This window comes from Copadichromis virginalis, linkage group LG19 (assembly GCF_057382275.1).
Source record: "Copadichromis virginalis isolate Kocher_CV1m ecotype Utaka linkage group LG19, C_Virginalis_male_GT1.1, whole genome shotgun sequence".
Taxonomy (NCBI): Eukaryota; Metazoa; Chordata; class Actinopteri; order Cichliformes; family Cichlidae; genus Copadichromis; species Copadichromis virginalis.
This window is the reverse complement of record NC_140636.1, coordinates 35,252,650-35,279,909: the sequence shown is the minus strand read 5'-3', so window position 1 is coordinate 35,279,909 and position 27,260 is coordinate 35,252,650. Positions and strand designations below refer to the sequence as shown.

General features: G+C 42.8%; 1 protein-coding gene across 2 annotated transcripts; it reads right to left on the bottom strand.

Annotated features, from left to right (window-relative positions):
• Positions 1 to 574: 574 nt before the first annotated feature.
• eif2ak4 (eukaryotic translation initiation factor 2 alpha kinase 4) lies at positions 575 to 25,600 on the bottom strand. 2 transcript variants are annotated; one of them, XM_085441136.1, is made up of 39 exons: positions 25,222 to 25,600; positions 24,970 to 25,085; positions 23,636 to 23,738; positions 23,384 to 23,557; positions 22,817 to 22,897; positions 22,522 to 22,661; positions 22,341 to 22,441; positions 22,091 to 22,248; positions 21,428 to 21,966; positions 19,341 to 19,456; positions 18,921 to 19,078; positions 18,375 to 18,826; positions 18,217 to 18,289; positions 18,038 to 18,127; positions 17,837 to 17,959; positions 17,647 to 17,751; positions 17,437 to 17,500; positions 17,256 to 17,335; positions 17,035 to 17,136; positions 16,887 to 16,937; positions 16,552 to 16,788; positions 14,564 to 14,639; positions 14,152 to 14,273; positions 13,838 to 13,887; positions 12,488 to 12,656; positions 11,807 to 11,923; positions 11,623 to 11,688; positions 11,158 to 11,328; positions 10,929 to 11,063; positions 10,703 to 10,810; positions 10,194 to 10,322; positions 7,485 to 7,571; positions 7,245 to 7,357; positions 7,095 to 7,156; positions 6,636 to 6,739; positions 6,290 to 6,358; positions 5,412 to 5,456; positions 4,514 to 4,629; positions 575 to 1,015 (listed from the first exon to the last, which is right to left on the bottom strand). In XM_085441136.1, the coding sequence occupies exons 1-39, from the start codon at positions 25,348 to 25,350 to the stop codon at positions 958 to 960; spliced, it is 4,989 nt and encodes a 1,662-aa protein (XP_085297262.1). In that variant the 5' UTR covers positions 25,351 to 25,600; the 3' UTR covers positions 575 to 957. The 2 variants fall into 2 exon arrangements, with proteins under 2 accessions (XP_085297262.1, XP_085297263.1); XM_085441137.1 differs by having other exon boundaries at positions 7,095 to 7,153.
• Positions 25,601 to 27,260: the final 1,660 nt, after the last annotated feature.

Sequence of the window (27,260 nt, the reverse complement as noted above, 5' to 3'; positions counted from 1 at the left end):
TTTGAGCATTACAAAAATATCTAATCTCTTAGGCATTTTAGTGAGGGTTAGAAATGCAGTCCTGTGCAAAAGCCTTGTGCTATGTGGAAAGGGTTTGATTGGCAATGTATTCTTTTGGCAAAAAAATCAAAATCCTAAAAAGTGCCAGTGCAGGAAAACCATACGTGGGTAGGCCTCCCCAGAGCCTGGACCTCAACGTTATTGAAGCAGTGTGGGATCATCTTGATAAAAAGAGAAGGTAGTCAACATTTAAAGAAGCGCTTTGAATGTCCTTCAAGAAGCCTGGAGAACTATTCCTGTAGACTACTTACAATTACAAGAAAGCTGTGTAAGAGTTCAGGCTGTGCTGAAGAAAAAAAGGCGTCACGTCAAATATCGTCTTTCAACCTTATTGTGTTTTTGCCTTGGATACTGCATTGCCTTGCATATTTCCCTCCATTTTTAAATGAAGCCACATAACTGGGATGTGGCTCAAGAGTTTTGCACAGTATTATACATTTCAAATAATTATTCATCAGCATCCTTTGGCGTTAGATTCCCATCGGGTTGAAATAAACACACACAGGTCACAGCATGTGGGGAAAAATATTTATTCACACTTTGCATCCTGTACCTAAGAAGAAATGTATCTGTACTCATGACACATTCAGTAAACAGCCCTTCCTCTTAAATTCTACAGTTCTATTAAGGCAATAAAGTCCAGTGAACCTCTTGTCAACCTTTGTTGAGGACCACGAAACACTGAAGGGTTTTGGGAACGTTGGGAGAGATTGGATCAGATAGCTGGTTTACCATTCACCACAGTAAAGAAGTTCATTTGTATCTTTGGGACTCACACCTTCCAAATGGAAAGCCTCAATGTTCTAAGCAGATTTTGTTGGTCCAAGGATAAAAACTGTCTCTGGGAGTCTGCTGCCGGAAGCAAAGTGGAATATCTCCCAGGCAATCCCTTGGCTTTCACAGAAGAATCTTGTAGTAGTCGTATTTATAGCTGTACAAGATCACCATAGCCACCCTGTAACAGAAGATTTGTTCGCAGATTTCAAAAAACATTAACAGAAGTATGCTTCAGCTAAGTATCCAACCAACCAAACATGAAATATGCTCCCAGGCTTCCATCCCTTCTGGTCCCAGGTTATGGTGTTCAATAACGGCCTTTGACCTTTTCTGGATGAAATCCCATAAACATTTTGTGAAATGTCAGAATTGGCATCTGAATTCGACAGTTATGGTCAAAAACAGTCCTCGACCATCGAATCAGGTCACCTGTTAGTCACTGTGAATGTTTGTACCAAATTTAAAGCAATGCCCATAAGGACATAAGGTCACTGGAAACTTGACCTTTGACCATTAAATTCTAATCAGCACATCCTTTAACGTACATGTTAGTATGTAATTTTAAGTAATTCCCTTAAGGCCTACAGGTAGCATGGACATCGTCACTCTTGACCACGGCTGTTTTGGGTTTGGAAGAAATTTGAACTGGAATGTCTCCAAATCCAGACAACGTGATTCACCCAGGATGTTTTCTAGAAACGTCCAAATTTATCCCACTCCTTTGAATTCATCAGTGCACTCCATACAGACTCAAATTACCTGTACTGTAAAGCCACTAGAGGGCGACTGTGATGTTTTAGGCTTCATATTTGTAAGGCTGTCAAGCTATCCATGCAGTAGTGTTGAAGTGTATGGAGTCCATGGCAGGAGAAATGTTTCTGAATATATTTCAAACATGAAAAAGTTCCAGTCTCGAAGAGCCTTAAGCGGAGAGTTGAGGCAGAAAACCGCAGCTTTAATGAACAGTAGACAGGTATGTATTAAGTGGCTCATTTGCAACAATTCATTTGCTCTGAAAGCTCAACACTCCCAGGCTATTCCTGAATTCAGTAATATTCTGGAGGCCAAATGGAAACCTCTGGCAGGCCGGATGTGGCCCTCGGGTTGACATCCACTGATGTGCATGCTTCCTCTATGTCAAATCTTTCATTGATACAAGGCTTATCAGACCAGGAACAAGACTGAGACTGTCCTATTAGGAAACGAAGACACGCAGTGTTAAGGTGAGAGGGCTACATCACTAATTCTCAGTTCCCCGACTGGCTTCCAGTAAAATCTAGAATTTAATTGAAAGTATTACTTATAGTTTTCAAGTTAATAAATGGTTTGGGGCTATAACATATGTAAGAGAAGCCTGATAAAGTCTTCTTCTAGATCTGGTCAACTCCAGATCCTCCAGAAGTATTTAGAGTGACTGTGGCTTTAAAAGAAATGAAGCTGCCATTCAGCTCGCTCTTGGGATAACACTACCAAAAGATCGACTCAGCTTTGAGATGAGGGAATGGCCTCAAAAACCTGAGTCGAACTTGACACAAGCTATCACAAGGACTAAAGACAGACCCATAATGATGAAGTTCAGTGCATCTATTTGGTTTATTGAAATATACCTGAAGCAGACTCAGCTGCGCTTTGTGTTTAACAATAATTAGCCGATGTTGGCATTTTAAAAGCCTCAGATGGGGAACAGGGTAAAAATACACAGTGGTGGGAAAAAGCTTTGTTTGATCTCCATCTAACTCACAAATATATACAAACACAACGAGACTAAACTAGTAAACTGTAAGTAGATGAATGTCTCATGTTGCTTAAAGTGCTGATTAAAAAAAGTAAGTGAGCGTCTAACCTCAAGATTTCTCTGGATTCAGTTGAATAAAGAAGGAATAACTAATAATAAGGTGTAACTTCAGGTCCTGCTACAGCTACGTAGCTGCTGCATGAGCCCTTCATCCTACTCATCTTGACTTGGTTGCATGTGCCCCACATTCAATGAAAACCACTAGACAAAAGAATAAAAACACATGCCGACTCCATCCATTGCTGCCTCTGCGACGCTCATTTATCAGGAAAGCCTTTTCCCCCCCTTAATGGCGACTCACACAGCACAGACAGGAAATTAAAACCAACTGTTCTGGAGAGACGAAGAGGAAGCCAGAATGAGAGGTTTTGATTTTTCTTGCTGCCATCTCATTCATGAAAGAGAAAATCTGCTGGATCCCATCACAGGCTTTGGGCACTCACAACACTAGAAGCTCAAACACAGGATTTACCCTGGAACTTGGGCGGGACATTACGTTTGGGAGTATGGGAATTTAAACTTTTCCATCTACACTAGAGAAATGGATGGAGCTGACTCGCCCCTTGTCAGTCTATTGGGGTGCCAAGAGCCAGACGTAAGACCAAATATAGCAAATCCTTCTCCAAATTCTATGTCAGGAAATGGGATCAGCTGAGGATTTAACGTTCTTCTAGGCGGTAGTTATCTGTCTGAAGACTCCTTTTGTTGTACTGGCAGGCACTGATACACCTGGAGTGTGTGGGCTTGGTTGAACTATTGCAAAGCAGCTTCCCGAAAACGTGTTTCACTGTCTGCATCAGGTTTCAGTTAAGAAAAATGGCTGGACTAAAAATAACTAGCAAGAGGTTTTAGTTAGGAGAGACTTTAAAAAACTCAGAGAGCTACTGAGTAAAGCCTGGATTATGCTCCTGTGAGGGCACGGACACATGGAGACCTGACGGCAGAAAACTTATTCAGGTTATACTTCTTTGAAGTTCGCTGCCTGGGGCACATACGCAGGATGGTGCATTGTACTATAAATTTTCAACAGACAAAAGAAGGGAAAGCACGCTCATGCTAACCGTGCGATGATAAAAATTTAAGTCACTCGCACCATGGCGGACTAGAAGAGGCGCAAATACAGTGCCGACTTAAGGAAGTGAAACAAATGTCTATTATTCATGAATTATATCAACAAAACCAGAGAAGCGATGTCGATGACTGCCAACCTTTGAGGCTACAATGTATGGGCATCCAGTACTGCCACCAGAGTGGATGCAGCTTAATGTCAAAAGGTTTTAAATCCCAGTTTATATCACATGTGATATAAACTGGGATTTGTTAACACGATATGGCATGGAAAAAAGTGATCTGTGAACTGGCCTCTGTATGTCTACATAGACTGTATATGAAGGATGGACATGGCCAAAGAGACTTCACTCCGACTGTCAAGTCTTGAGCTGAGTCACATCTCGGCGTTTTAAAACCAGACGTAACAAGTAATGGGCTGGATCTGGCAAACCAGGGAACACTGCGTGCTCATATGGTAGCAATAAAACTAAATACAGCATTCGATAAAACCTAAAACATGAGAACGTAACCTCATGAGGAAAGTGTGTTAACTCAGGCCACACAGGAGGAACTGAAGGATCATTTCCCTACAATGAACAAACACAGGAGGGCTGCTTCCATCTTTTATATACAGTCTAGACTTAAGAATCACAAATAAAGGATTTTGTCGTGTTTCTGATCAATTCAATGTTACATTATATTGATCAAATGTGCTTTTCTTTAGACAACAAGCACATTTCAAAGTGAGCCCAAATGTCTGAGCAAGAGTTTAGCAAGCTGTGAATGCTAACACACTCAACCAATATGATGCACAATTTAACACCACTGCACCTTTTTGTAATCTTGAAGTGGTGGATCTCATCACAGATGGCCTTCAGGTAGCGCTGCTTGGGCAGACGAGACAGCAACGTCTTCACGCTGTTGTTGAACTGCTCTTCGCTATCAAACTGGACGGAAAGGAAAAAAAATGTTTCATTCAAGCAAACAAAACCATCAACAGATGAGATTTAATATCCGAAGCTTTAAACAAAGACCAGCCAAATGGCTCACAGGCCTCATGTCTGTTAACAGACTTCCGAGTCAAAAAACAGACAGCATATCAGAGGAATCAAAGGCTTTATTTTTCCTCTTTCCCCATCTTCAGTGTTGAAGAACATACCTGCTTGTCAAGTTTCTTGTGTGCCTTGAGGCAATTTCACCTGTTTAAAACAGGCCCTTTCTGCCAGCGTGGCTGTTACATACTATGCATTGTTTTATAAGTTTTATAAACTCAATGCGCTGTCAGTGACACATGTGTGCTGCAAAAGGACAACTACATAGGTGGCCCGTTCATTTATGGAGTGGAGGCTTTAGCATTTTCCAGCTTTCTTCACAATATAATTAGTCTTTTTTTCACTTTCCTTAAAGGGAAGCTGGGATTTTATAGCAAGGTCTTGGTAAGAAGTTTGGAATGTGAATATTAACACCTCCTCAGAGTGCGTTTTGGTACGTCTGTCACATGTGTGAGCCTCGTAAAAGGCCTGCCACGTTCGAGTCTCACAGGTCTCCCCTGCTTTGGAAAACTGTAGCGTTCCTCATCAGACTGTAAGGAAGGCAACGGGATCCTGTCTTCCTGTCTAGGAACTTGACCTTTATTGGCCGTTCTTTCCACTCCCCCCACCCTTTCAGTGCGATGTTGCCTTTTATTAACTCGGCCGTGCTCTTGATGAAGCTATAGTAGGGAACCAACCTCCAGAGACAGGAAGTTGATCAGCGTTTCCTTCTGAAGGTCCACCTGCGGGATACAAAAACAAGTACGGTTACACAATAAAGCCTTGCCTCACAGTCGAAAAATTCTACACCACAGCTTTTTACACATTTTTAAGCAATTTTGTAGCAAAACACAGAACTGTTGCACATTTCGTCCAGAACGTTATGTAATTCCGTTTCCCCCAACATCAGCAGTCCAGTCAGCACTAACATCATAAAATTACATTTTCACAGTGATATCAGCAGAAATGAAAGCACCACAGTTTCTAGTTTACAGCAGGAGGCTAATCACTCTCCAGGTTCATCTGTAGCATCAGCTTTGCATATCAGTCTGAGTGACAGAAAAGCAGGCTGCTGACACGCAACACCCGAGACTCACAGGCCTGTGTAACTGCTTACTGGCATCGAGATGATTGTTGTTACGTTTCAGTGACACTGCAGTGTTTATAGAGTCCAGATTCCAACAAGGATGATAAATACATTTGGACCATGCAGCGAGATGGTAAATAAGACAAGAGGGGTGAGTGCACTTTGAGAACGTGGCCACAAATGGACAGCGCAACTGGAAACAAACACCAGCGACCATTTATGTCCCCTAGAAATGCCACGTTAGCTGCTTTCTGTTTAGCGTTTGTTGTTCGATAGGCAACTGGAATTTATTCGCAGTGATCTTACTTCCAGCAGGGGATCTAAAAAGCAGCTATAAAAGGGCAGATCCTTAGATGTTTGTTGTTTTAGCTATCAAAACTATTTCCTTCCCCTACGATTTCACACATGAATTCAACAGATAAGGTGGGACGGGGGGGCAAGTAGGTTAGAAATAGGGGATGGAGGGACATAAACACACAAATGACTTACAGCAAGAACCTCAATGTCATTGCTCTTGTTCTGCAAATTGCTACCCAGGTTCTGTAATCTGGTTTGGATCTGAAATGAGAGGAGACGGAGAGAGACCCGTTTAAAAATGACATGGTTACAAATATAAATCATCTTCACAAGCGAAAACTTGTCTTGGTGTCACGTTACAAACAGCATATTCTTCAGGATAACCACAGGAACGTTTAAGGCAGATGGATACAAGAAAAATAGGAAACAGAAACAGCAGCAAATTTCCTGGAAACCCATTTTAGAGGTTTGAAGTTACTAATACTGAGAAACGCAGCTCTGGAGAAAAGCCGGAGACGCGGTTACAAAGATCGCAAACCTGAGTCTCGTAGCGTCGTCTGGCGCTGGCAGAAACTTTCTCCGGGCTGATGAGGCTCACATTCATGTTTATGGAGGTGCTGCTTCCATGCTGCTCTGAAGACCCTGGAATCAGAGGACAGTAAACGGGACAAATGAATCGTTTTATCCGACTGTAAATGTTTTTAAATGTCCAAAATCGAGTGTTTAATCGCACACATACAAAAAAAGCTCTGGTTTCAACTGCTGTTCAGTTTAATTAGAGCGTGTTTGTGCCAGAAGGGTGTGAATCTTAATAACTTTGTGTAAATCAGGGAAATAGCAAAAAGGAAATCCAACATCATAAGAAATACTTTGAAATTATGTCTAAATTACACGTTTGTTAGAGTCAAATCAGTGTGTGATACACGAGTGTGATGCTTTCATGCCGTGTGATGTTACAGCCTATGAGAGGATCATCAGAATAAGCTGAGCGTGGTACCTGTGCTGGTGAGCAGTGATCCTTTGGGGTTCTGTAGAGTCGTGCTTTCAGAGATTTCTCTGCTGAGGAACAAGGAAGACATTTTTTAACCCCTTCTGCATCCTTCACACACATCTGAGCGACTCGTTAAACCAAAACCTTTTTTTTTACCTGATGTTTCTCTCATCGAGGAATTTGTACCGACATTTCTGAATGACGTGATCCACCAAGTCAGACTCAAGAATCCGTTTCTCCAACTGTCTGTCTTTCTCAAAGCATTTTACCTGGAGGACAGAAAAAGCGACAATCTGCAATGCTACCGGCAGGTTTCTACAGCATTTCATTTCACTCAAATCCTGAGTGTGTTGCTGGGAAGTGGATGTGCTTGGATGGTGCACAGATGGTGCTTACCTTCACATAGGATCCCTCTTTGTCAGAGACGAGGGCCATGCATGTGATGCCGCCTAGCTTGCAGTGTTCCAGCAGTGTGTCCTGAGACTACAAACACACAGAGAGGCAATAATCATCATTCTCAACACACAAGCTGAAATTTAAATGCATAGCTAAGCTAAACTCCATTAAACCTTTATGATGATAATGGTCAAACATAATCAAACACATATGTTGACCAATGAAGTAGCATGCTGAAGATGTTGGCTTGTTTGAGGCCAAATTCTCTGAGAACAAGCTTTTCTTTCATTAATTACTTAAGAATCACAAATTAGGCTTGGAAACATACAGTAATGACATAATTACAGCGTCACGGTTGCCAATTTCAACCCTGACTGATCTAGTTTCTGAAACAAAGGGAGAAAAGCATGCTTGAGTTACCGCTGAACACCAAGCTGAGGCTTTAAAATTCTCCTATTGTGGCACTGGTTCATTTGAGTTTCACTTAGAACTAGAAGAGTGATCATGAGCTTTGATGTACATCCAGGTAATCCGTTCAACCGTAACAGTGAACATGTATGTTTGCGATTCGTGTCGGCCTAATTCATTCTGATTAACTTTAGTTTTGGCTAAACGAACTGTTGGCGGTGCGGAACAAAGCCCCAGAACAGCAAGTGTATGTTTATGCGCGTCACTTTTCCTTGTCATCACACGAGCGTTTACACTTCCATTTTTCTTACAACTTTCACACCGACAGATCAAATCATGTCAAAGGTAAGTTATTGGCTGGAGCCAGACGGGCAGCTCCACTACTTGGCTGCCTGCCTGCGGAAGGGGTTTGCCATATTTGTCTAATAAAAACTAAAAGAGTGGAACCGTCTCCAGAGGATGAATTAAGGGCTGTTAAGAGGCCGGCATGGGAACAGTGCTAACAAAAGCCTAGTGAGCGGCAACGACAGCCGAGCGGGTTTGGACGAGGTCTCCTCTGGTAAAAACCTGCGTGCTGTGCTCAAGTCTAAGCCACGTCTAACTCTTTATACTGGTGCAGTGATTAATTAAAGCATACATGGAAATACGACATATAAAAAGGTAAAAACAGAGTTTGTACAATTCTGATGAGCTAGAAAGTTATAATATTTGGTGTGAGCACCTTTATTCATCGACACAGCCTGAACTCTCTTAGAAAAGTTTCTCATCATTTCTTTAAGTAGTCTTCAAAAATACTTCTCCAGGCTTCTTGAAGGACATTCAAAGCTCTTCTTTGAAAGTCGGCTGCCTTTTATTTCATTCTCTTTTAAGATGATCACACACTGCTTCAGTAATGTTGAGGTCCGGGTTCTGGGGAAGCCAATCCATGACTCCGTGTTCCTTGGTGTGTTTTTCTCTCCATGTATGCTTTTACTGCAGTGGGTTTGGGATAACTGTCATTATTGAAAAACTGAAGCTGTTACCAATTAGATGCTTTCCAGATGGAACTGCAATAGTGGATCAAAATGTGACAGTACTGCAAAATCCCCAAAATTCAGCCGCGAGCCATGACAGAGCCTCTGCTGTGCTTGCTGTTGTACCGCTCTCCTGATCTCCTCCATACAAGCACATGGCTTTGAGATACTGTTCATCTGCTGCAGAGAGATGCGGGGGCCCTAAAAACTATTGTCCCCCACTTGGTGAGTTTCCTCAAATCTGTGTTAAAGACACACTCGCACATGTCATGTTTTCAGCTAACAGCTCTGAATGATTCACCTTTTTGGTAAAAAATGACTATTTAATGCCGGTTTTTCATAGATTTAGCTACAGAAAACAAAGAAATGATGTGTTTCGTCTAAAGATACAATTTCAAATTGGTTCTTTGCTAAATTACATGTTATGTGTGTAGACAACACCGGTTCATCCCTTTAGTTAGGCGTCTTTTTCTGCTTGAACGATTCATAGATCACTGCGAACACAGAAACGGGTAACACAGATCGACGTGGCTCGAAACTTTTGCTCAAACTTTTACATAATCTACAAAAACACACTTGATAATTTGGCTTTCATCCAAACTCAACTTTTCCTAATTGCTTGTAAGAAAACAGAGGGGCCAATCGCTCGTGTCCTGTGCCGGTACATAAGACAATGAAAGCCGCTATAAAGCAAACACTCACTCACCACAGCAGTGGAAAGTTAAGACAACAATAGGTTATAAAGAGCAGAGCAGGAAAAAACAGGAGGGGCATTAAAATGTGGGCACACAGCTATGCCGGAGAGGCCGTTCATGCAAACGTGCACAAAGGGGACTGAGATCAGTTGGTCACATTATCGTGAAGAATGTGACGGAGCCGTGGCATCGCGAAGTTTTGGACGGCTTGATGTCAGCTCGGCTATCATCCAATCACAGCTCTCAAACTGCTAACAAGATCTCATCAAAAGACTTTATAAGAAGTGTGTTTAACATATGTTGTCTTTGTTTGTAGAAATTGCCCCATTATATTGCCCCAGTATGGCCAGTAATGCTCTTTGAAAAGCAGCCACAGAGCTCATTCTGTGGCGCATTTACCATTTTTACTACTTGCTGTCACACTAAGGCTGCTGGCAACAAGTGAGGGTTTTTCCTTTAAAATAGAAGTCAAGTGTTGCCCTCTATAGGAGGGATGAGATTACTACACTCCATGAGGGGGTCTCAGGGTTCACCTTTAAATCAAAACTGGTTTGTTCTGGTTTTATGAGTGGAACCAGTTAAAGACGACTAACCTGTGAAACATCGTAGTTGATGTCTGCAGCGATGCCGGTGCTCCACAATTTCTGAACAACCCTGATGGCTTTGGACATCGAAGAATGGCCCACAGGGACCACCAGCACATCATAGGAGCTCACTGTTGGCTGATACGAACACAAACAAATATGGTCGCGCAAAGCAACTACGTGCAAATGCATTTAGTCTAATATTATAGAAGCAGGGAGCTGCAGTTAAAGCATTATGTGTTCAGCAAAGGAGTCATTCCAGGTATTTATATGTGCACGAAGCTTTCGGGGCACATCATTTCACAATCTCCATCTAAAATATAGAAAATGATGCACCTCCAAAAATAACTCCGTGGAGTCGGGAGCAGCGGTGATCATAGTTATTAACAGGTTTCTAAAAGTAGCTGTGTGGCAGCCCGACTGCTCTATGAAGCCATCATTAAATATGAAACCATCTGCTGCTCCTTCATTATAATAATTAGCAACGTCAGATTCAAGCGTGTGTCTGTGTCTCTCACTGGCTCCTCCATGCTGACTATAGCAGCGCAGACTTTGTCCACGGCGACACTGGCCCCCACTGCGCTGGGGACGGGTCCTGTGGAAACCGGTCCACGAAACTCCAGGATCTAGAAAGGCAGGGAGCAAACTGCATGATATAGGCCCATGTTTTTCAAATAAACAGCTACAGGTGATTAGTATTAGTGGTGGCCTGGCTTTACTTTGTGGAATGACTGTAAAGCCTACCAAGTGGTCGTAGCGTCCTCCGGCTGCCAGAATATCTGGTACGGTTCGTCTGCGCTTCCTGATGAAAGCCACAAACTGGAAGATGACTCCTGAGTGGTGTTGCACTTTGTACACTGAGCCTAAGTTGATCACCACCTATAAAGGAGATACAGCTTTATTTAAAAAAAAAAGCTAAACAAAGTAAAGCAGAGACAGCAGGTGTTTCCTTATCCTCCAGAATCTGTATCACCATCAGTTTAACTCCAAGTTTGGGCAGAAGCACAGTCAGCTCCTCCAGGTCCTTGAGACCCTGCTTGGCCAGCTGGGTAACGGCAGTTTTTTGCTTGGTAAGTGATGACAGCAGCGGCACCAGGTCCTGCAGATTCCCCTTCTGTTCTATGTACTTGTACAGAGTCTGCAACTGAAAGCGAGAGGTGAGGAGAGATGTCAGTGCGACTGAGCATGAGCTTCCCTCCATGACTTTCTGCCAGAAAGCTCTCTTTTCAGTTTTCAGTAGCAGTTTTGTAGACAGCAAAACTACAAGCTCAGGTTCAGGACAGGATCACCGTGTGAGTTCAAATACAGCTGCTGAAAGGCTGCAACCATACCTTAGAGAGCCAGTCTGGCACAAAGCCTTGAATGCAAACTTCTCACATGTGCTACAAGTGTGCTGAATATATTTTACAGAAGGTTCATACACCAGGTGGACACTCACACAGTTGGCTGACAATGAAAAGTTGCAGAACTTTGCCTCCGCTTCACGTTTGCTGAGTTTCTCACTCTGGAGCAGATGCAGACAAAAAGGAAAACAAAAGAAAAAAGGTGATAAAAATGTCACGACTGCATCTGCTCAAAGAAGCATATCAATAACAGACGTGCAATGTGTAACCCGGACTGACCATAAGGTCACACAGTATGTTAGAGGCCTGGCTCAGTTTGTCCTCCGGGACGCCGCTGTGCAGCAGGACGGCCTTAAACAAGCTGGTGTGGTTTAGGTAGATGGTGTAGTTCCTTTCCTGCAGTCACAAACACACCTTCAACATTCTCAGACACAATTACAGTCAAAATTTAAAAGCACTGCTTCACAATGAGCACTGCGATGAATAATGACCCGCTCGTCCGGCTGCCCTTTCATTCTTTCTGACTCACAGATTCCTAAAAGCTTTTACACAAAGAGCCGAGCGATGGAGAGGATCAGAAACAAGACCTACGAGGCCAGACACAAAGTTGGACTGGCTTCATGAAGCATGCGAAGAGTAGCGCCACTGACGGGGCAATGGAATGAATCGGGACAGGAAATGGACTGTACTGGAAGGGAGGGAAGGAAGTTGACAGAGCGGTGCATAACAGATTTACTAGATAAACAATAAATAGAGTGTAAATCTGTCAGGCTTACACATACTTTGGAACGTTAGGAATGTGAGTGGGAAGTAAGGGGGGACCAAAAAAAATCCCCAACTGGTTAGGTGTTGCTAACTAACGGCATCTGTCAGAAAAATAATTAAGAATCGTGGATCTGACCCAACAGTCTGATTAAAAACATAAAAATATAACAACAACACGAGCAGCTTGTGTGTAACCTGCAGCACGGGGAACTCCTGGATTATTTCAGAGATGGTGTAAATGATCTCGGCCTCAGGGAGCAGGCTGTTGCTAACAGGAGTGATGATGTCAAAGGCGCACTCGAGGAGCTCCCTCGGGTGTGCGCGGTCCAGCTTCTTGGGCCGGAACACTCGTTCAATGCTGTACCTTAAGAGAGACGAAGAGAAACACACGTCCAGCATGAAAACAGGCTTTTTCAACAGATACACAAAAACCTACTTGGTACACGCTTCAGGTGTTAGCACGACCCGTGAGCACAGCACTTTCAGCTATAAAGTGGAGAGGTTAAAGGTTTACCGAGGTAATGAAAAATAACATAACTCGACAAATAAAAAGGAACACTGTGCGTTCTTGTACCTGACTGTTTTCAGAGGAATATTTTGTTTAACCCTAAGATACAATTTCTTCCCATTTCTTTAGCTGAATCTATCAAAAATACTAAAGATAACAGTTTGACGGGCATAAAACATTTTTTGCACCAATAATAGCTCTTTGAAAATCACCTGATACCAAAACTCGCCATGTCTGCATGATGTACAGTGTGTCCTTAAAACGATGAGGAACAAAAAGCCAAAAAAAGAAAAATCTACAGCAGATGAACTGTATCTTAGAATCATGTAATAAAGACTAGACACAGGACTTGGTAGAAATGCTCATTCCTAAAGAAGGGAAACATGGAGAGATGCCTGAGGTAAACCAAATGACACGAACAGAACTGAAAATCTTTGGCAGGTTTTATAGAGTTATGGATACAAAATGAGAAACTTTTAGTTCAAATCAAAGCCAATATGTACAGAGGAGGTTAAGACAAATGTGAGTGTCTACAGCCATCTGTAAAACCAACAAGAAGAGGTTTGAATGTCCTTAGAAATGAATGGAGAACTATTCCTGACGACTATGTAAAGAAAGAATAAGAAAGCTTACCTACGAGAGTTCAGGCTGTGTTCAACAATAACTTTCTAGCTCATTGGAAGTGAACAAATTGAGTCTTTTCATAAACATGTTGCCATGTTTCAATAAACCGCTGCACCCATTTCTCATTTTCCAAGCAAAACATAAAGAGTAAGGGGCGGCGCAAGACTTTTGCACAGTCCGGTATGTTTAAAGAAGGGGGGGGGGACTTGATAAAGTATTGATTGCAGACACAAAAGCATATAACTTTCTTTAAACACATTAAAACACAAATTACGTTTGTTTTTTCTTTCACATTTTCTATTAAATATTTTTAAGAACATTTTAAATGAAAAGATTTACCTCATAAACGAGCATCATTATAATTACTTGTGTGCACACAAATGGTCAAAATGACTTCTCAATATAAACTTTACCGTTTCAGATGTGTTACATTGTTGCGAGCGACGAATCTTGCAAACGCGATCTAAAGCGGAAGAAGGAAAAAAAACAAGAGTTGAGACATTGGGTGCACTTGTATAAAGACAGTGAAGTCTGTGCATACCAGGCTGTAATCAATCAATGTGTGGAAACAAGCATTTGGTCCTCGGGGTTCCTGAGGCAGCGGGATCTGATTGCAGCCTCACACTGTGTGTGTGTTTGCATGTTCCTATGTAAATAGTTTTATGATTGGCGCTCTGTGTGCATGTGTGGACACGTAAACCAGACTCCGTGTGTGTGTTAAACTCACGCGAAGGTCATAGGGCAGCGTAACCAGCATTCCACTATGGTCCATGAAGCAGGCCAGCTCAATGCCATCGTACAACTTCCTGTTCCTGGGGAGGAACAGCGGGGTCTGGACACGCACGGCACCTGAAATCAAACACATTGCTGCTCCATCTTCATAAACCACAATGACCCTGTGATAACTGATGCATGTGAACAGACTACCTGCGCATAAACAAACAAGTACAGCTGGACATCATCAGCAACGTGCCCAAAAACAACACTCGCACATGCACAGAATCTGTGCTGCCCAACAGTACGCTTATTGTTTAGCTGCCTCTCACTGCTGCAGATGTTGGGGTCTTTAAAAAGGAGTCCACGTAGTGTCAACAAAGGTCGCGTTCACATGCACGCACTCGACAGACACGTGCACTCACCGTGCTTCTTGAAGATCCTGGTGATGCTTTCGTACACATGCTGCTGCAATTTGGCATTGTTGAAGCTGAAGCTGCCCTGAAGGGAGAGCAAACAAACAGCCTCTGTCAGGGATCAGGAGACATCGACTAAGCACTAACAGGCCTTGTGCTCATCTGTGATAGACCAGATGAGAGAGCCAGCTTAGAAAGAAAGAGTGCAGCTATTCCTTCGCCTACAGTGCCATCTAGAGGTAGAGAAGGGAAGAAGTGGATTTTCTTCCATGTAACCCTCCTGTTATGTCCGATTGACCCAGAACAGAAGAGATGTCACATGTCATCTGCATCACTACAGAAAATGAAAAAAAATCACAATTATAAAAGAAAATTGTAAAATAATCAATGCCAGTGTTTCTGACACTTTTGGATGAGTAAATTTGCCCGGGTCAAATTAACCCAGGAGCATAATTGGTGTTCCTGGAAACCAACATAACAGGAGGGTTAAGCATTCCTTACAACAGATAGTATGAATTGTGACCTGAAAAAGCACAGGTTTGCAATCATGTTATTTAATCCATACTCTTGGACTTGTATGTATATATATCTTATAAACACGAATCCAAAAATTAAAGGAACACTTTAAAAACACAACAAATCTCAATGGGAAAAACATGCTAGCTGTGTACACTGATACGGACCGGGTAAGAAATAAATATGATCAACTTGCAGTGGGCTGAATTCAACGACACGCCTAAAATCAAAGTGAAAAGTGATGCAGCAGGCTAGCCCATTTTTGCTGAAATTTAACTGCAGCAATTCAAAATGGCACTTAGCATGCATGGACCATGTGTGCTTATGCCTGACAACACTGGGGCGTGCTCCTAATGAGATGACATATGGGCATAACTGAGCTCTAGGCCTGAGGTCCAACTTGGTGGCGCTGGTTGGACTGAAACCAACGTCCCAGGGATGCGTTATTGCATTTAGATTATATGAGCATGTTATCAATTCCTTCATCCGCTGGGAAATGCCTGCATCCTCTCGACATATGATGCTGGGTATTGTTGTGTACTAGGAAGAACCCAGGAGCCACTGCACCAGCGCAGGATCTGACAATGGTCCATCGACTTCATCCAGATAACATTTTTATGGTGATGAGTTAAGGACCTTCTACGGCCCTGTCCTGCTCTCCTAGAGTAACTGTCCGTCTCCTGGAACCTCCTCCATGCTCTTGAGACTGTGCTGAGAGACACACCAAACCTGGCAACGCCACATATTGATGTGCCGTTCTGGACGAGTTGGAGCACCTGTACAACCTCTGTAGGGTCCAGACATCACCTCATGCTACTAGTGACACTGATCCTACCCTAGGCATCGGCAACCTTCAACATGAAAAGAGTCACTTTAGCACCTCCTACCTTCTGGTGGACAGAAGGGCAGATGACTGGGAGAGGATAAGTTATTGCAGGGGACACAGTATATGGGCTAACCACAGGTTTGCTGACCTTGCCCTAGCTAAATGCAAAACTAGTCAAAAAAAAGTCAGTGGCCTCTGCCTGTAAAACCATTCCTGTTTTGGGGTTTGTCTCACTGCGGTCCCTGTAGTGCACCTGCTGTTAATAAACACTGAAGCAGCTGAAAGTGATTAACAACCCCTCTGCTAATACTGCTTACTCTACTAAAAAAAAAAAAGTTTACTTTACCTTCCCACTCCCTTTAATCCATCTTTCTGATTGGGCACTCTTTACCAATAGAGCACTTGAACAGCAGGTGAGTGACCTCCGATTTGCCAAATATCAACTTTCAACTCAGCTGGGCTTTGAATAGGAATTATCTGTTACACCATCTGAGCACATTATTTGAAAATCTCACATGAATCACAGCTGTTAAAAACAGTATATTAAAAAAATCTTCCAGCATAGTTTTAATCTGACATCCAGCAAAGATGAAGAACGGCTACAGTAAAATAAAATCCACTGGCAAACGCTTGGTCAGCTCAATCAGCTCCTCACCTTGTAGAGGTCTATATCATAAGCGTAATCCATGACTGGTGAGGTGTTCTGGGCGAACAGCTGGGCCACCATGGTGCGGTAGGATTTGCCGTTGATATTGGCCATGGTATGCTGCAGCACTTCGTGCAACTCCGACTCCTCCATCTGGGGAGGAGGCAGAAGTTCGCTCTTTAGCAGCTCCAGGGCAGTCGGCCGAAGAGCCGGGTCGTGCTTCAGCAGCCACTCGATCACCCTCTTCTGGTAGACATAAAGAAAAAGGCAGAGAGAGAAACAGACCGCTGTTAGACTGAGATTTATACAAGGAGAAGAAAGCGCTGTGCAACAGTCATCCTCACCTGTGTTCCTTGCTCACGTAAAGTAAAGTCCTCTGGGAAGATGATGGGTTCCTGTAAATATGAAGGGAAAAAAGAAAATCATGTAAGTAAGGCACCAGGTGCAAAACCCCCCCACCCAGCTTGTTCTCAGTCTCTGTCACAAACACACCCCACGCAGCTGACTCAGGACAGCGATGCGCTCGGCCCCCGTGGTCATCGGCCGGTAGGACATCTCAAAGAGGATTATGCCCAAGCTAAACAGGTCAACCTTCTGCAGACAAGAACATGAATAAAAAGTTCTTTAAAACTCGAGACGTTCTCAAATATCAAGTTTTAGCAACTTCTAATTCTCATGCATCCAGACAAATAAGTGAATCTTTAAATTCCTACTTGGTTGTATGTGGCTTTTGTATTTCCCTGAACCTCCGGACTGACATACAGGGCAGTACCGACCATCCCTGTCATGTTACCTGGAGACAGTGATGCAAAATCAATATAGAGCGCCAGTTCAACAGGAATATTATTGCACGGCTATCAAAGGTGTTATGAGTGTTTTCAAACTCTCTTGCACCTGTTGGGTCCGGTTTGGCCATCACCGCAGAGCCGCTCTCCTCCACCTCAAATTTCCCAGCAGCCTTTGAGAGATAAACAGTTGCTTTAACAAGTTATAAGAGCTTCACGAGGAGTTTTACACGTTAATCAAAACAATGAGGCAAAAATCAGTGCCGCCTGTCAGCAGAGCGAAACTGAAAGCTGCACGCCACACTGTAATAATGCGTACCACGTTAGCGGGATGATCTGTAGCCAGGCCGAAGTCGCCAATTTTCACGTGGTCCAGTGAGTCGAGGAAGATGTTGACAGGCTTCAGGTCCCTGTGAATCATGCCCTAGAACGAAGGGGGAACATAAGATATTCAAATCTTAGCTTTAGTCACAGTTATACTCCGTCCAATCAGTGCAGCCGCTCCATACCTGCTCGTGGATGTAAGCAAGGCCGTCCAGTATCTCCCTGAAAAGCCTCCATAACCGATTCTGATCCTGATGCAGGCCTTGATCTATTGTGTCTCGTAAAGTGCTCTTTTCACAGTATTCCATCTGTCAGGAACGGAAACCTCGGATTAGACGTAAAACAGGTCTTTGTTGGTAAAAGTGAAGCACGTGGGGGAAGCTTACTTGTATGTACAGGTAATGTGCCGTAATGAGGTGTCGATCTGACTCTGTGCTCTCCGTTGTGTCGGACGCTGGCCTTTTGCTTGGCTCTACCTGTGGGAGGAAACACCAGCTGGTTGGTGCACCACGCCAAACGCTAACAGACATAACAAAACTAATAAATGAAGTGAAAATATTGGAACCTTTGACATCTCGTCCATGCTTTCATCTCCATTATCAAAAATGATGTCACTCCTTGAGTCATTGTTTGATGGCCTGAGTGGGAAAAAAAGAAAAAGAATGTGATGCATGAGCAGTTGGAGGAGTAAGTCGTCCTTTGGAGGAAAAATAAAAAACGTACAAAAAAGAGGCACCAAAGACATCTTCTTCATCATCGTCGTCATCATCCTCATCATCATCCTCATCATCACTGGACTGGCGTCCGCTGCACCTTGCGCTGGAGGACCTCTCAATGGAGGTGGACCACTCGACTGAGCTGGACAGGGCGGGAGGCGGAGCGATGTCCTCCACGTCGTCAGGCAGGCCGAGCTCGTTGAGGCGCTCCGGTGCATTTTTGCGCTGTGGCGCCTTGTCGGCTGAGCTTAGCGGCTCGGAGCTGTCGGTGTTGCTCAGCACACCTGTGGCAGGCAATTCGTGCCTCTCGATCCACGCATTGTAATAACGGACGATATTCTCGTGGTTCAGCCGCGACAGCAGCGTCACCTCGCCTTTGATCCGTCGGAACTGCTTACTGGCTGGGTTCACCTGGATGCGTTTCACCGCGTAGTAACAACCGTCTAGTTTGTTCTGAACCTGGATGCGGGCAAAACACAAAAGACAAAAACTTTACTGCCAGATAAAACGAGCGAGAAAGTTCACACAGGGTAAGTAAACTATTTCAACCCACTTTAATTACAGCACCGAAAGCTCCTTTTCCCAGAAGCTGCAGCTCCTCAAACTCGGAGACAAACCGAGAAATCTGCCTGTGCTGCAAGACCGAACTGAAAGGAGCATTGAGGATGTGACTCCGGGGGATGACTGATGACGCAAAGTCCACAGCTAGATCTGAGAGGCAAACAAATCAACATCTTGAGCAATTTTAAGAAGAGAAATATAAAACTGTTAACGGCTCCTTAAATGCAAGCACTCCCTCAGTATAAAAAAATAATCCAAAAAAGGAAAAAAAGAGTTAAAATTAAACGTTGTTCATTTTTATTTATCTTTATTATTCGAACATTTTCGACCCCAACTTTTATACTGTAACCAATTTAAATAACGATTTCACTGCATTTTTTGTCATCTGTGTTTCCATTTGTGTCACTGTCACCTTCTGGGCTGTTGTCCTGGTACTGTGAAAGGTGCTTAGGCGAGGAAGGCTTGAGGAAAGAATGGTCCAAGAGCTGCTGAGCTGTCCAGCGCTCAGTATCATTCAGACATAAACACCTACAACGCAAAGACACATAAAACCCACTATTAAGCAATATCTGGCACATGCAAAAGACCAGGAACACAAATATACTGCACTGTGTAAAAGTGGGCCACCCCTCATTTCTTCAGAATTTATTCCAAGGAGCCAGACTTTTTTTTCTTTTTTAAATGGTCTTGAGAAATAGTTCTCTTGATTTTCTGATGATCTTTAAAAGTTTTAGAAGTCCAGTCCATGTGCCTCCCTTTTCCTAAAGCATTTTTTTGTTAAGTTGCTCAACACTGACCTATGAATCACTCAAGCATAAGGCATCTAAGTCGAGCGACGGCCCAGTGTTAACACCATAAGAAAACTGTATCTTTAGCCACTTTGTTACTTCCAAATCTTCCCATTTCTCTGGCAAAGAAAAAAAAGGAAACTTTTTCCAGGCATAAAATATAAAATAAATATAAAACTGTATTTTTGCATCAACAAGTTGATTCTCAAAGATCAATTAGTTAAAAAAAAACAACAACTTTGTATCTCAGCATCGGTCCTTAAAAAACTAATGTTAGGAAACAAGTGGAGGGGAAAAGAAAAAGACTTGGCATGCCTAAAAACCCCAACATTATTGCAGCAGTGTGGGATCATGTTGACAGAGAATGGGGGGAAAAGCAGATAATATTCAAAGAAGAGCGCTGAACGTCCTTGAAGCCTGGAGAACTATTCCTGAAGGCTAGAAACAACAAGAAAGCTGCCTAAGAGAGTTCAGACTGTGTTGAAGAATAAACGTGGTCACACCAAATATTGATTTTCCAGCTCATTAGAATTGGAAACTGCATTTCCATGTACGTTTCCTTGCAAAATATAAAGCAATGACAGGTGAGCTCAAGACTTTTGCACAGCAATGCATCTTACTCTACAGGCTGCAATGCAAGCAGACAGCAAAACACCAAGACCCAAAGGAACAAATCAGGGTCTCTGCATGTTTGAGCCCATTTACAACAAATCACATCTGTTTATCATTACTGAAAATCAGACCACAGCAAACTGCGTGGAAGAGCCCGTCCTCCGCCTCTCCTTGCAGGCAGTCGCTGTTTTTTGTTCATTTTGTTTTTTAGCAACACAAGATTTGAGCTCCCATGATTTAAACAGTTGATTGATTAGTCAGTCAAAGCATCTGGTAACCATTTTTATGATCGAAAAATTTAATTAAGCAATCTTTCGTGCCAAACATCTGATTGCCCCGAGATATTAAATCCAAGAACTGTTCAACTTTTCTACTCGTTTTATATTCTAACAAATTGGAGGCTTGTCGCAGCAAAACAAGACATTTTAGTGTAGTCACATTGTATTCTGGGATATTATAAGAGACTGATTTATACGCTTTTATTAAGTTAATACTTTCAAATCAACACACACTCACCGATTACCTTTTAGGTATACCGCATGTTAACTGCATGTTAGCTCAAATATACAACCCTATGACAGTAACATAATGCATTTCAGCATGCAAATGTGGTCAAAATAACACGCTTAAGTTTAAACTGAACAGCAGATTTGTGATTTAAGTGACTCTGAATTGGCTTCTTGTGCCAGAAGTGCTGATTATTCTGAATATTTCAGAATCTGCTGTTCTACTGGGAACTCTAGGTTTTACAGAAAATGGTCCAAAAGGCAGAAAATTTCCAAAGAGCAGCTGTTCTCTGTGTGAAAATGCCTCGATGACGTCACTGCAGAATGATCAGACTGTTTCGAGCTGACAGGAAGGCAAAAGTGATTCAAATAACCACAGATTACAACCAACTTATGCAGAAGAGCAGCTCTGAAAGGGGTCACAGCAGCAGAAGACCACACTGGGTGTCACACCTGTCAGCTAAGACAGGTTGTTCATTTGCATTATAAGTTGGTGACAACAATATAAATAGAAATTGTTTGTTATGTAGTGAGATTAACAGTAAAACTGCAAAAATATACAACATTATGAGGAATTATTCATCGATACATACTTCTGAAGGAAATCCTGAAAATCAGCAGGCAGGCTACTCGGCACTGTCACCGGATACTCCTTCACTTCCTTGCCTTGACTCAGAGCCAGCAGCATCAGTCCCAGGTTCCACACGTCGCCTTTCTTGCCCGTTCTCGTTGGCATCGCCGTTTCCTCGGAGAAACGCACGCGAGCTTGTTCGAAAATGTCTTCTTTGCAGATGTCAGCAAACCTCTTTGATAAACTGTAATCGGTCACTCGAATGTTCCCCTCGGAGTCCACCAGCACACTGGAGGGCCCCAGCTGTTTGTGGACCACGGAGTTGGAGTGCAGATAGTCGAGAGCGGTCAGCAGCTGGGCTGTGTAGTGGCAGAGCTTATCCAGAGGGACCGGGCCGTGGGCGGTCAGGCTTTGGTTCAAGCTGTTCCCGGCCACGTGCTCCACCAGCATGTAAACCACGATGCATTCCTCCTTCTCGACCACGCTCAGCCCCAAGTATTGCACCAAGTTTGGGTGCTCCAGCCGCAGCAGGGAGTTAAACTCATTTTCTGCTGCATGGATCTGCACAACGCAAGTTGAAATGTGCCAAGCTTTAAGCATGCATGTTCGTAAAGGCTTTATAAGTTAAAATGCAAGATTTAATCAGCAAATTCTTAATAAAAAGCCCCCCTTCCTCTCTACTTGCCTGTTTTTTACAGTTTTCAATCCTTCCTCTCTCCTGGGTGGTGAAGAACTTGCTCATCTTTTTGTTCCACTGCAACGACCACTCATAGATCACAGCAAACTCGCCAGAGTTCACCTCAAACCCGCAATAAATGTTACGACCGAACCGTTCACTTACACCTGTCGGAAACGCACCAAAAAAGAAATACATTTAAAGAGACATATTACGTTTTTCGCCACGTGGCTGGCAGCGCCAGTCTGATGGCCCTCACCTAAGCTTTTCCCTTGGTGCACAGCAAGCTCTCCAAAAACATTGCTGCTGAAGTGAAGAACCTCCTGCGGGCGACTGTTGTCCTCATTAACCGTGTCCCGTCTGGTGAAGGAGACATATCGAAGCATTATTACTGCACTTTGTTAAACATGAGAAGCTTTTTCTGTATGTAGGACGTGTACCTGTGGCGGGAATTTGAGGTAGTCCGACGGCGATTGCCAGCTGCTTTCTTGGCTTCAAACACTTCGGGAGCTGCGCCTCCTGGGCTGGGTGGACTCTTCCCCATCACAGACATCGAATGCTCCATGCTCCCGAGTCGCTCCTGCAAATAGAAAGCCATTTAAAGAGTCACTTACAATACTGATGGCTTAATTATGCGGGTTGCTCTGACTGCGATCTATAACATCCCTGTGATTTTACTGATGATTAACGAAATCAAGTGAATCAAATCAAATAGAAATCAAACAGCGAGAACACCTGTTTAGCCATTTCCTTTCTTCTCTTTTCCTCTCGCTTTTCCTCTTCTCTCCTTTGGATTTCAGCCATGATTTCTTTTTCCTAAAGGAATAAGAAAATTCCATCACAATACACCTTTTGCAGCTTACTTAAACTGTCAGTCTTAAAGATTTTGCTCCAATTAAGAATTTAATTTAAGATACTTTGCATTTTTTGTGGTAAAACTCCCATGACAGGAACCTAAAAATGATGTTTTCCACATCAGCTGATAAATGCTATATTCCTATTATAGTCCTAAAGTCATAATAGCCGATATCTGGCCTAAAAAAATTGAAGGACACAGCATGAATAGTACCCCTATCATCATCACAAAAATATTTATTCATAACCAACTAACAACAGTAGAAAGCTGGAATTTGCCAGTTTTCCTAGTAAAAGAGTGAATCATCAGCCTGAACTGTTTCTAGAAATCACAGACGGTCAGGCTGTGAATGAATAACATGAAATGATCCTGTTTGTGACCGGACCACACAAATCACTTGGGCATTACACTGCAACCTAATCAGCGTTTCTTCCTCCTGTCCTAACCATCTCCTCCTCCTGCTTGCGTCGTTGGTCCAGTCTCTGCTGCTCCTCCAGCGCTAGTTTCTCCTGCTGCCTCCGCTGGTTCTTCAGCATCTCCTCGTGGAAGGAGCGCGACGGAGGCTTGTTGTGTTCGCTCAGGAAACCCTGAATGTGATCCGCTAGCTGGTAAATCATCACCTAAGTTCACAGGTAAATAAGTTAATGAAAATCTCAACACACATGGGACTGCACGTGCGTCTGCGAGTGTATGCTCACCTCTCCGCATCGTTCCGCCGCCAGCTTGTTGAGTTCAGCTTGGAGACTTTTGAGGTTGTCGTTTGAAAGGCCTTTGGCATTCTTCAGCTCCAGTTCTGGAGGCCTGTTAGTGCCCAATAATGTCAAGTTAGTCAGACATAATAATTAAAAATACATCCCTGCTTGCCTGTGGTAGTCATGGCATTAAGGTGACCTACTCGTTGTATTTTTACTCAGTTGTATATAGTATTTGTATTTGTATTCTATTTTTATCTTATTGTATATTTATTTTATTTTATTCTACTGTATATAGTATTTTATTTTATTCTATTCTGTACAGCTGTGTACTGTATTTATTCTTATTGTATTCTAATTTTTGCCTCATAACTTTTGCACTGTCCACTTCCTGCTGTGACAAAACAAATTTCCCACGTGTGGGACTAATAAAGGTTATCTTATCTTATCTTACTCATGAGATGAACTACTGTTATGTTTTTCATAACTCTCAGCTGTTCCGCTATATTTATATTCGTGTACGATTTCTTTTAAACAGATACTTGTGCTTTTTAATGCCTCTTAATGCATTTTAAATGCAACCTGACCCATAAGGCTCTCCCAGGATAATGTGCAATAATGTTAAAAAGTACTGCACGTGTTTTATTTAGCATTATTTGGACTTTCAAAGATTGTCACTAGTCTTTTGCAATGTGATAATTATTTTTATTAGTGTGTGCTAAAATATGTGACTTTACAGGACTGCTTGAATGGTATTTAATTTCGATATTTTATCTATTTAGTCACTATTCTAGCCATTTTTGATCCATACGTCCCAAATTACAGATCCTGAGTCCCTTTTATGGAAAGAAAGACTTTTATCTTTCATAGTTTTGGGGATATTCATGTTCAAGTATTGTCTGAGATTTTAAATTGTGAAAAAAAATAATACTCGAAGTGGGAAAGTGTACAATAAATAATCCAATAAAGAGGGCAAGTGTAAGTTCAAGTATATAAATAAGGGTGAGCATGGTGGCAACAATAGCGTTGCCTTGTAAACACGTGTTACTCAGTGGGAGTTGCACAGAGACCGTTAAAATAAAAGCGAGCTGTCTTCAAAGCTTTGCCAGCTTCATTCTTTCTTCTGCAAACTTTATCAAATAATATTCCAAAATCTGTGCATTCCTTCACATTTTCCAAAGCTGCCCAGTGGGCCAGACTGGAGTCTTTGCCAGGCCCAACTCTGGCCCGTGCACCTTATGTTTGAGCTGCCCTGTAGTAGATGGTCAGTATGTGAATGGACACCTTGCAGTGCAGCGACAATGATGGAGAATTGGCAAAGAAAGGGAGCCAGTACTCACACGTCCGGATACGTGGGAGGACATTTGACATGCAGGTCCACGGTCACGTAACACTCCTGTCCGTTGTTTAGCCCATTGGGCCGCAGACAGAGGTACACCTCTGGTGGCCTTTTGACCTGAAAACCAAATCAAAAGGAGCCTCGTTGATTTGCACTGCAGTTTACTCCAGTTAACACTCGTATATGCAAACACTTGGCAGTCCTCTGCATTCCGCTAACATGAAGATTGCACACAGATAGAAGGTGGATCTACCTTCCAGGGGTCGTTGCTCCGCAGATCCTTGAAATCATCTTCAAAAATAGACGCGAGGGCTTCTAGTTCGTTTTCCTGCTGAACCGCGCAGTCGTCTGTCCCGTCCGCTGAAGTGCGCTGACTGCTCATTCTTCTGCCTCAGCTACATGGCAGTCTCCCCGTCCGCACGCCCACAGCCGTCAAACAGAAGGAGGAAGCGGATCCGCTCAGCGCGCAGCTCCAGCCCCGGACTCACCGCACTCAGCTCCCCCGACTCTGTAAGCTCGAAACTCCGCAGATACTCAGCTTGCCTGACATGAAGTACCGTCACATAGTGAACGCCAACTTACCACGCAGTCGACGGACGACCACAACAACGTTGTATCTGGCGCATGCCTGTTGTAAGTTGCGCGTCGCATGTGAAACGTCATCACGTAGCCGTGTCGAAGAGGGCCTCCAGAGAGCAGTAATCATCACGGTCTCGGTGTGAAGCCTGTTGAGAGTGGAATTTCCCCTTGTGGGACGATAAAGAATTTGAATTGAATTGGTGGAAAATGTTGGTTAGTTTTAATAAACATTTTTTTTAAATATGTAGTTTAATATGTGATTTATCAGTTTAAGTTACAGTCTTCAAAAAAAGGAAATACACCATATTTCAATGCTAAGGTTTAATGAGGACGTATCAGTCATCAGTAGGTCTTAAAATGAGGGGAATGCAGTGAAATGAACGGTTCATGCCGGAATGCATAAGAAGTGTGGAAAACTGAGTACAGCCCACGAGTCATAACAAATGCAGAGGGTAAACTGTAGCTATGTGCTGCTAATCAAATGCACTCGCCTGAGTGTGAGCACCTCTTTCCTTATAAAGGCGTCATCTGCATGGAGGTATATGTTGATCTAAAACCCGTATATGCATGTTTTTAATTAAATGGTCAAATGTCTCAGGTTAAACAAATTATATGTTTTCAAGGATTTATTGTGAATAAAACATTGGTTTCCAAAGTTTGCTAATCATTGCATACTGTTTTTATTTGAATTTCACACAGTTTTCCAAGTTTGGGGGTTTTGGGTTGTAAATAAATAAAAATCCCAGGTTCAGCACAGGATATATTTCCACAGTCCGAATTAAGGATTTCATTAATGTGCACCTCACTCAGTTGTTTGTTTTTTTATTTTACACAGCGCTCCACGTTTTCTGAAAAGGGATTTGTAGTTTTTTGCTGAGCGGGGAACCTTGGCTTCTTCCCAAAGCACAGACACATGTACATTAGTTTAACTTGTGATCCTAAACTGGGCGTGAGACTGATGAATGGATGGAGTGATAGTTATCCCATAATGTCCCTCTCCACCCATAAATACACCTGAGGTATTCTTTATTTAGTTTTTTATAATCCTCACAGTTCAAGACTGAATTCTGTTTCCTAATTTTGCTCTGTAACTGTCTCCCTTTGTTATATTTTTACTGTGAATCACACCCCTTACTTTCTTGTATCTAAACAATATAAATCCAGTCTTCTATTAAAAGTCCTCTTTGTCATGCAGATAACTATGTGATGCTTCGTCTGCATCCAGCTCCTATCTGTGGAGTACAGCTATAAATAGGAGGCACTTGTGTCTGCTGGGGCAGTGTGGAGCAGAAGAATGCTCTCACATTCCTTTGCCTATCATATACTGCACATATTTCTCTTTTAGATCAGAGTTATTCTTCCTCATATTTACTTAATTATTGTTGTAATCATTACAAATAAATGAGTGACATTTCCTGAGATACAGAAAAATCCCAAAGGGAACATTCTTGTGCTACACCAACGATTATGCCAAATGTTTGTATCATTCATTCACAGATGTGAAAATATTACATCACGAGGTTCAGTGGACATAAAGGAAAATGCACCTTAAGCAGTGAGTGGCGCTTATATGGAATTCCTCATTGCAAGCTGTGAAACCTCAGTGGCTGCTCATTAATGACTCTGTTCCTCACCATCACCCTATAAGGAGACAGCTGAGCCAATCATGATGGAGCGCTGACACAGAGAGCCAGATCAGATAGAGCCCTTCTG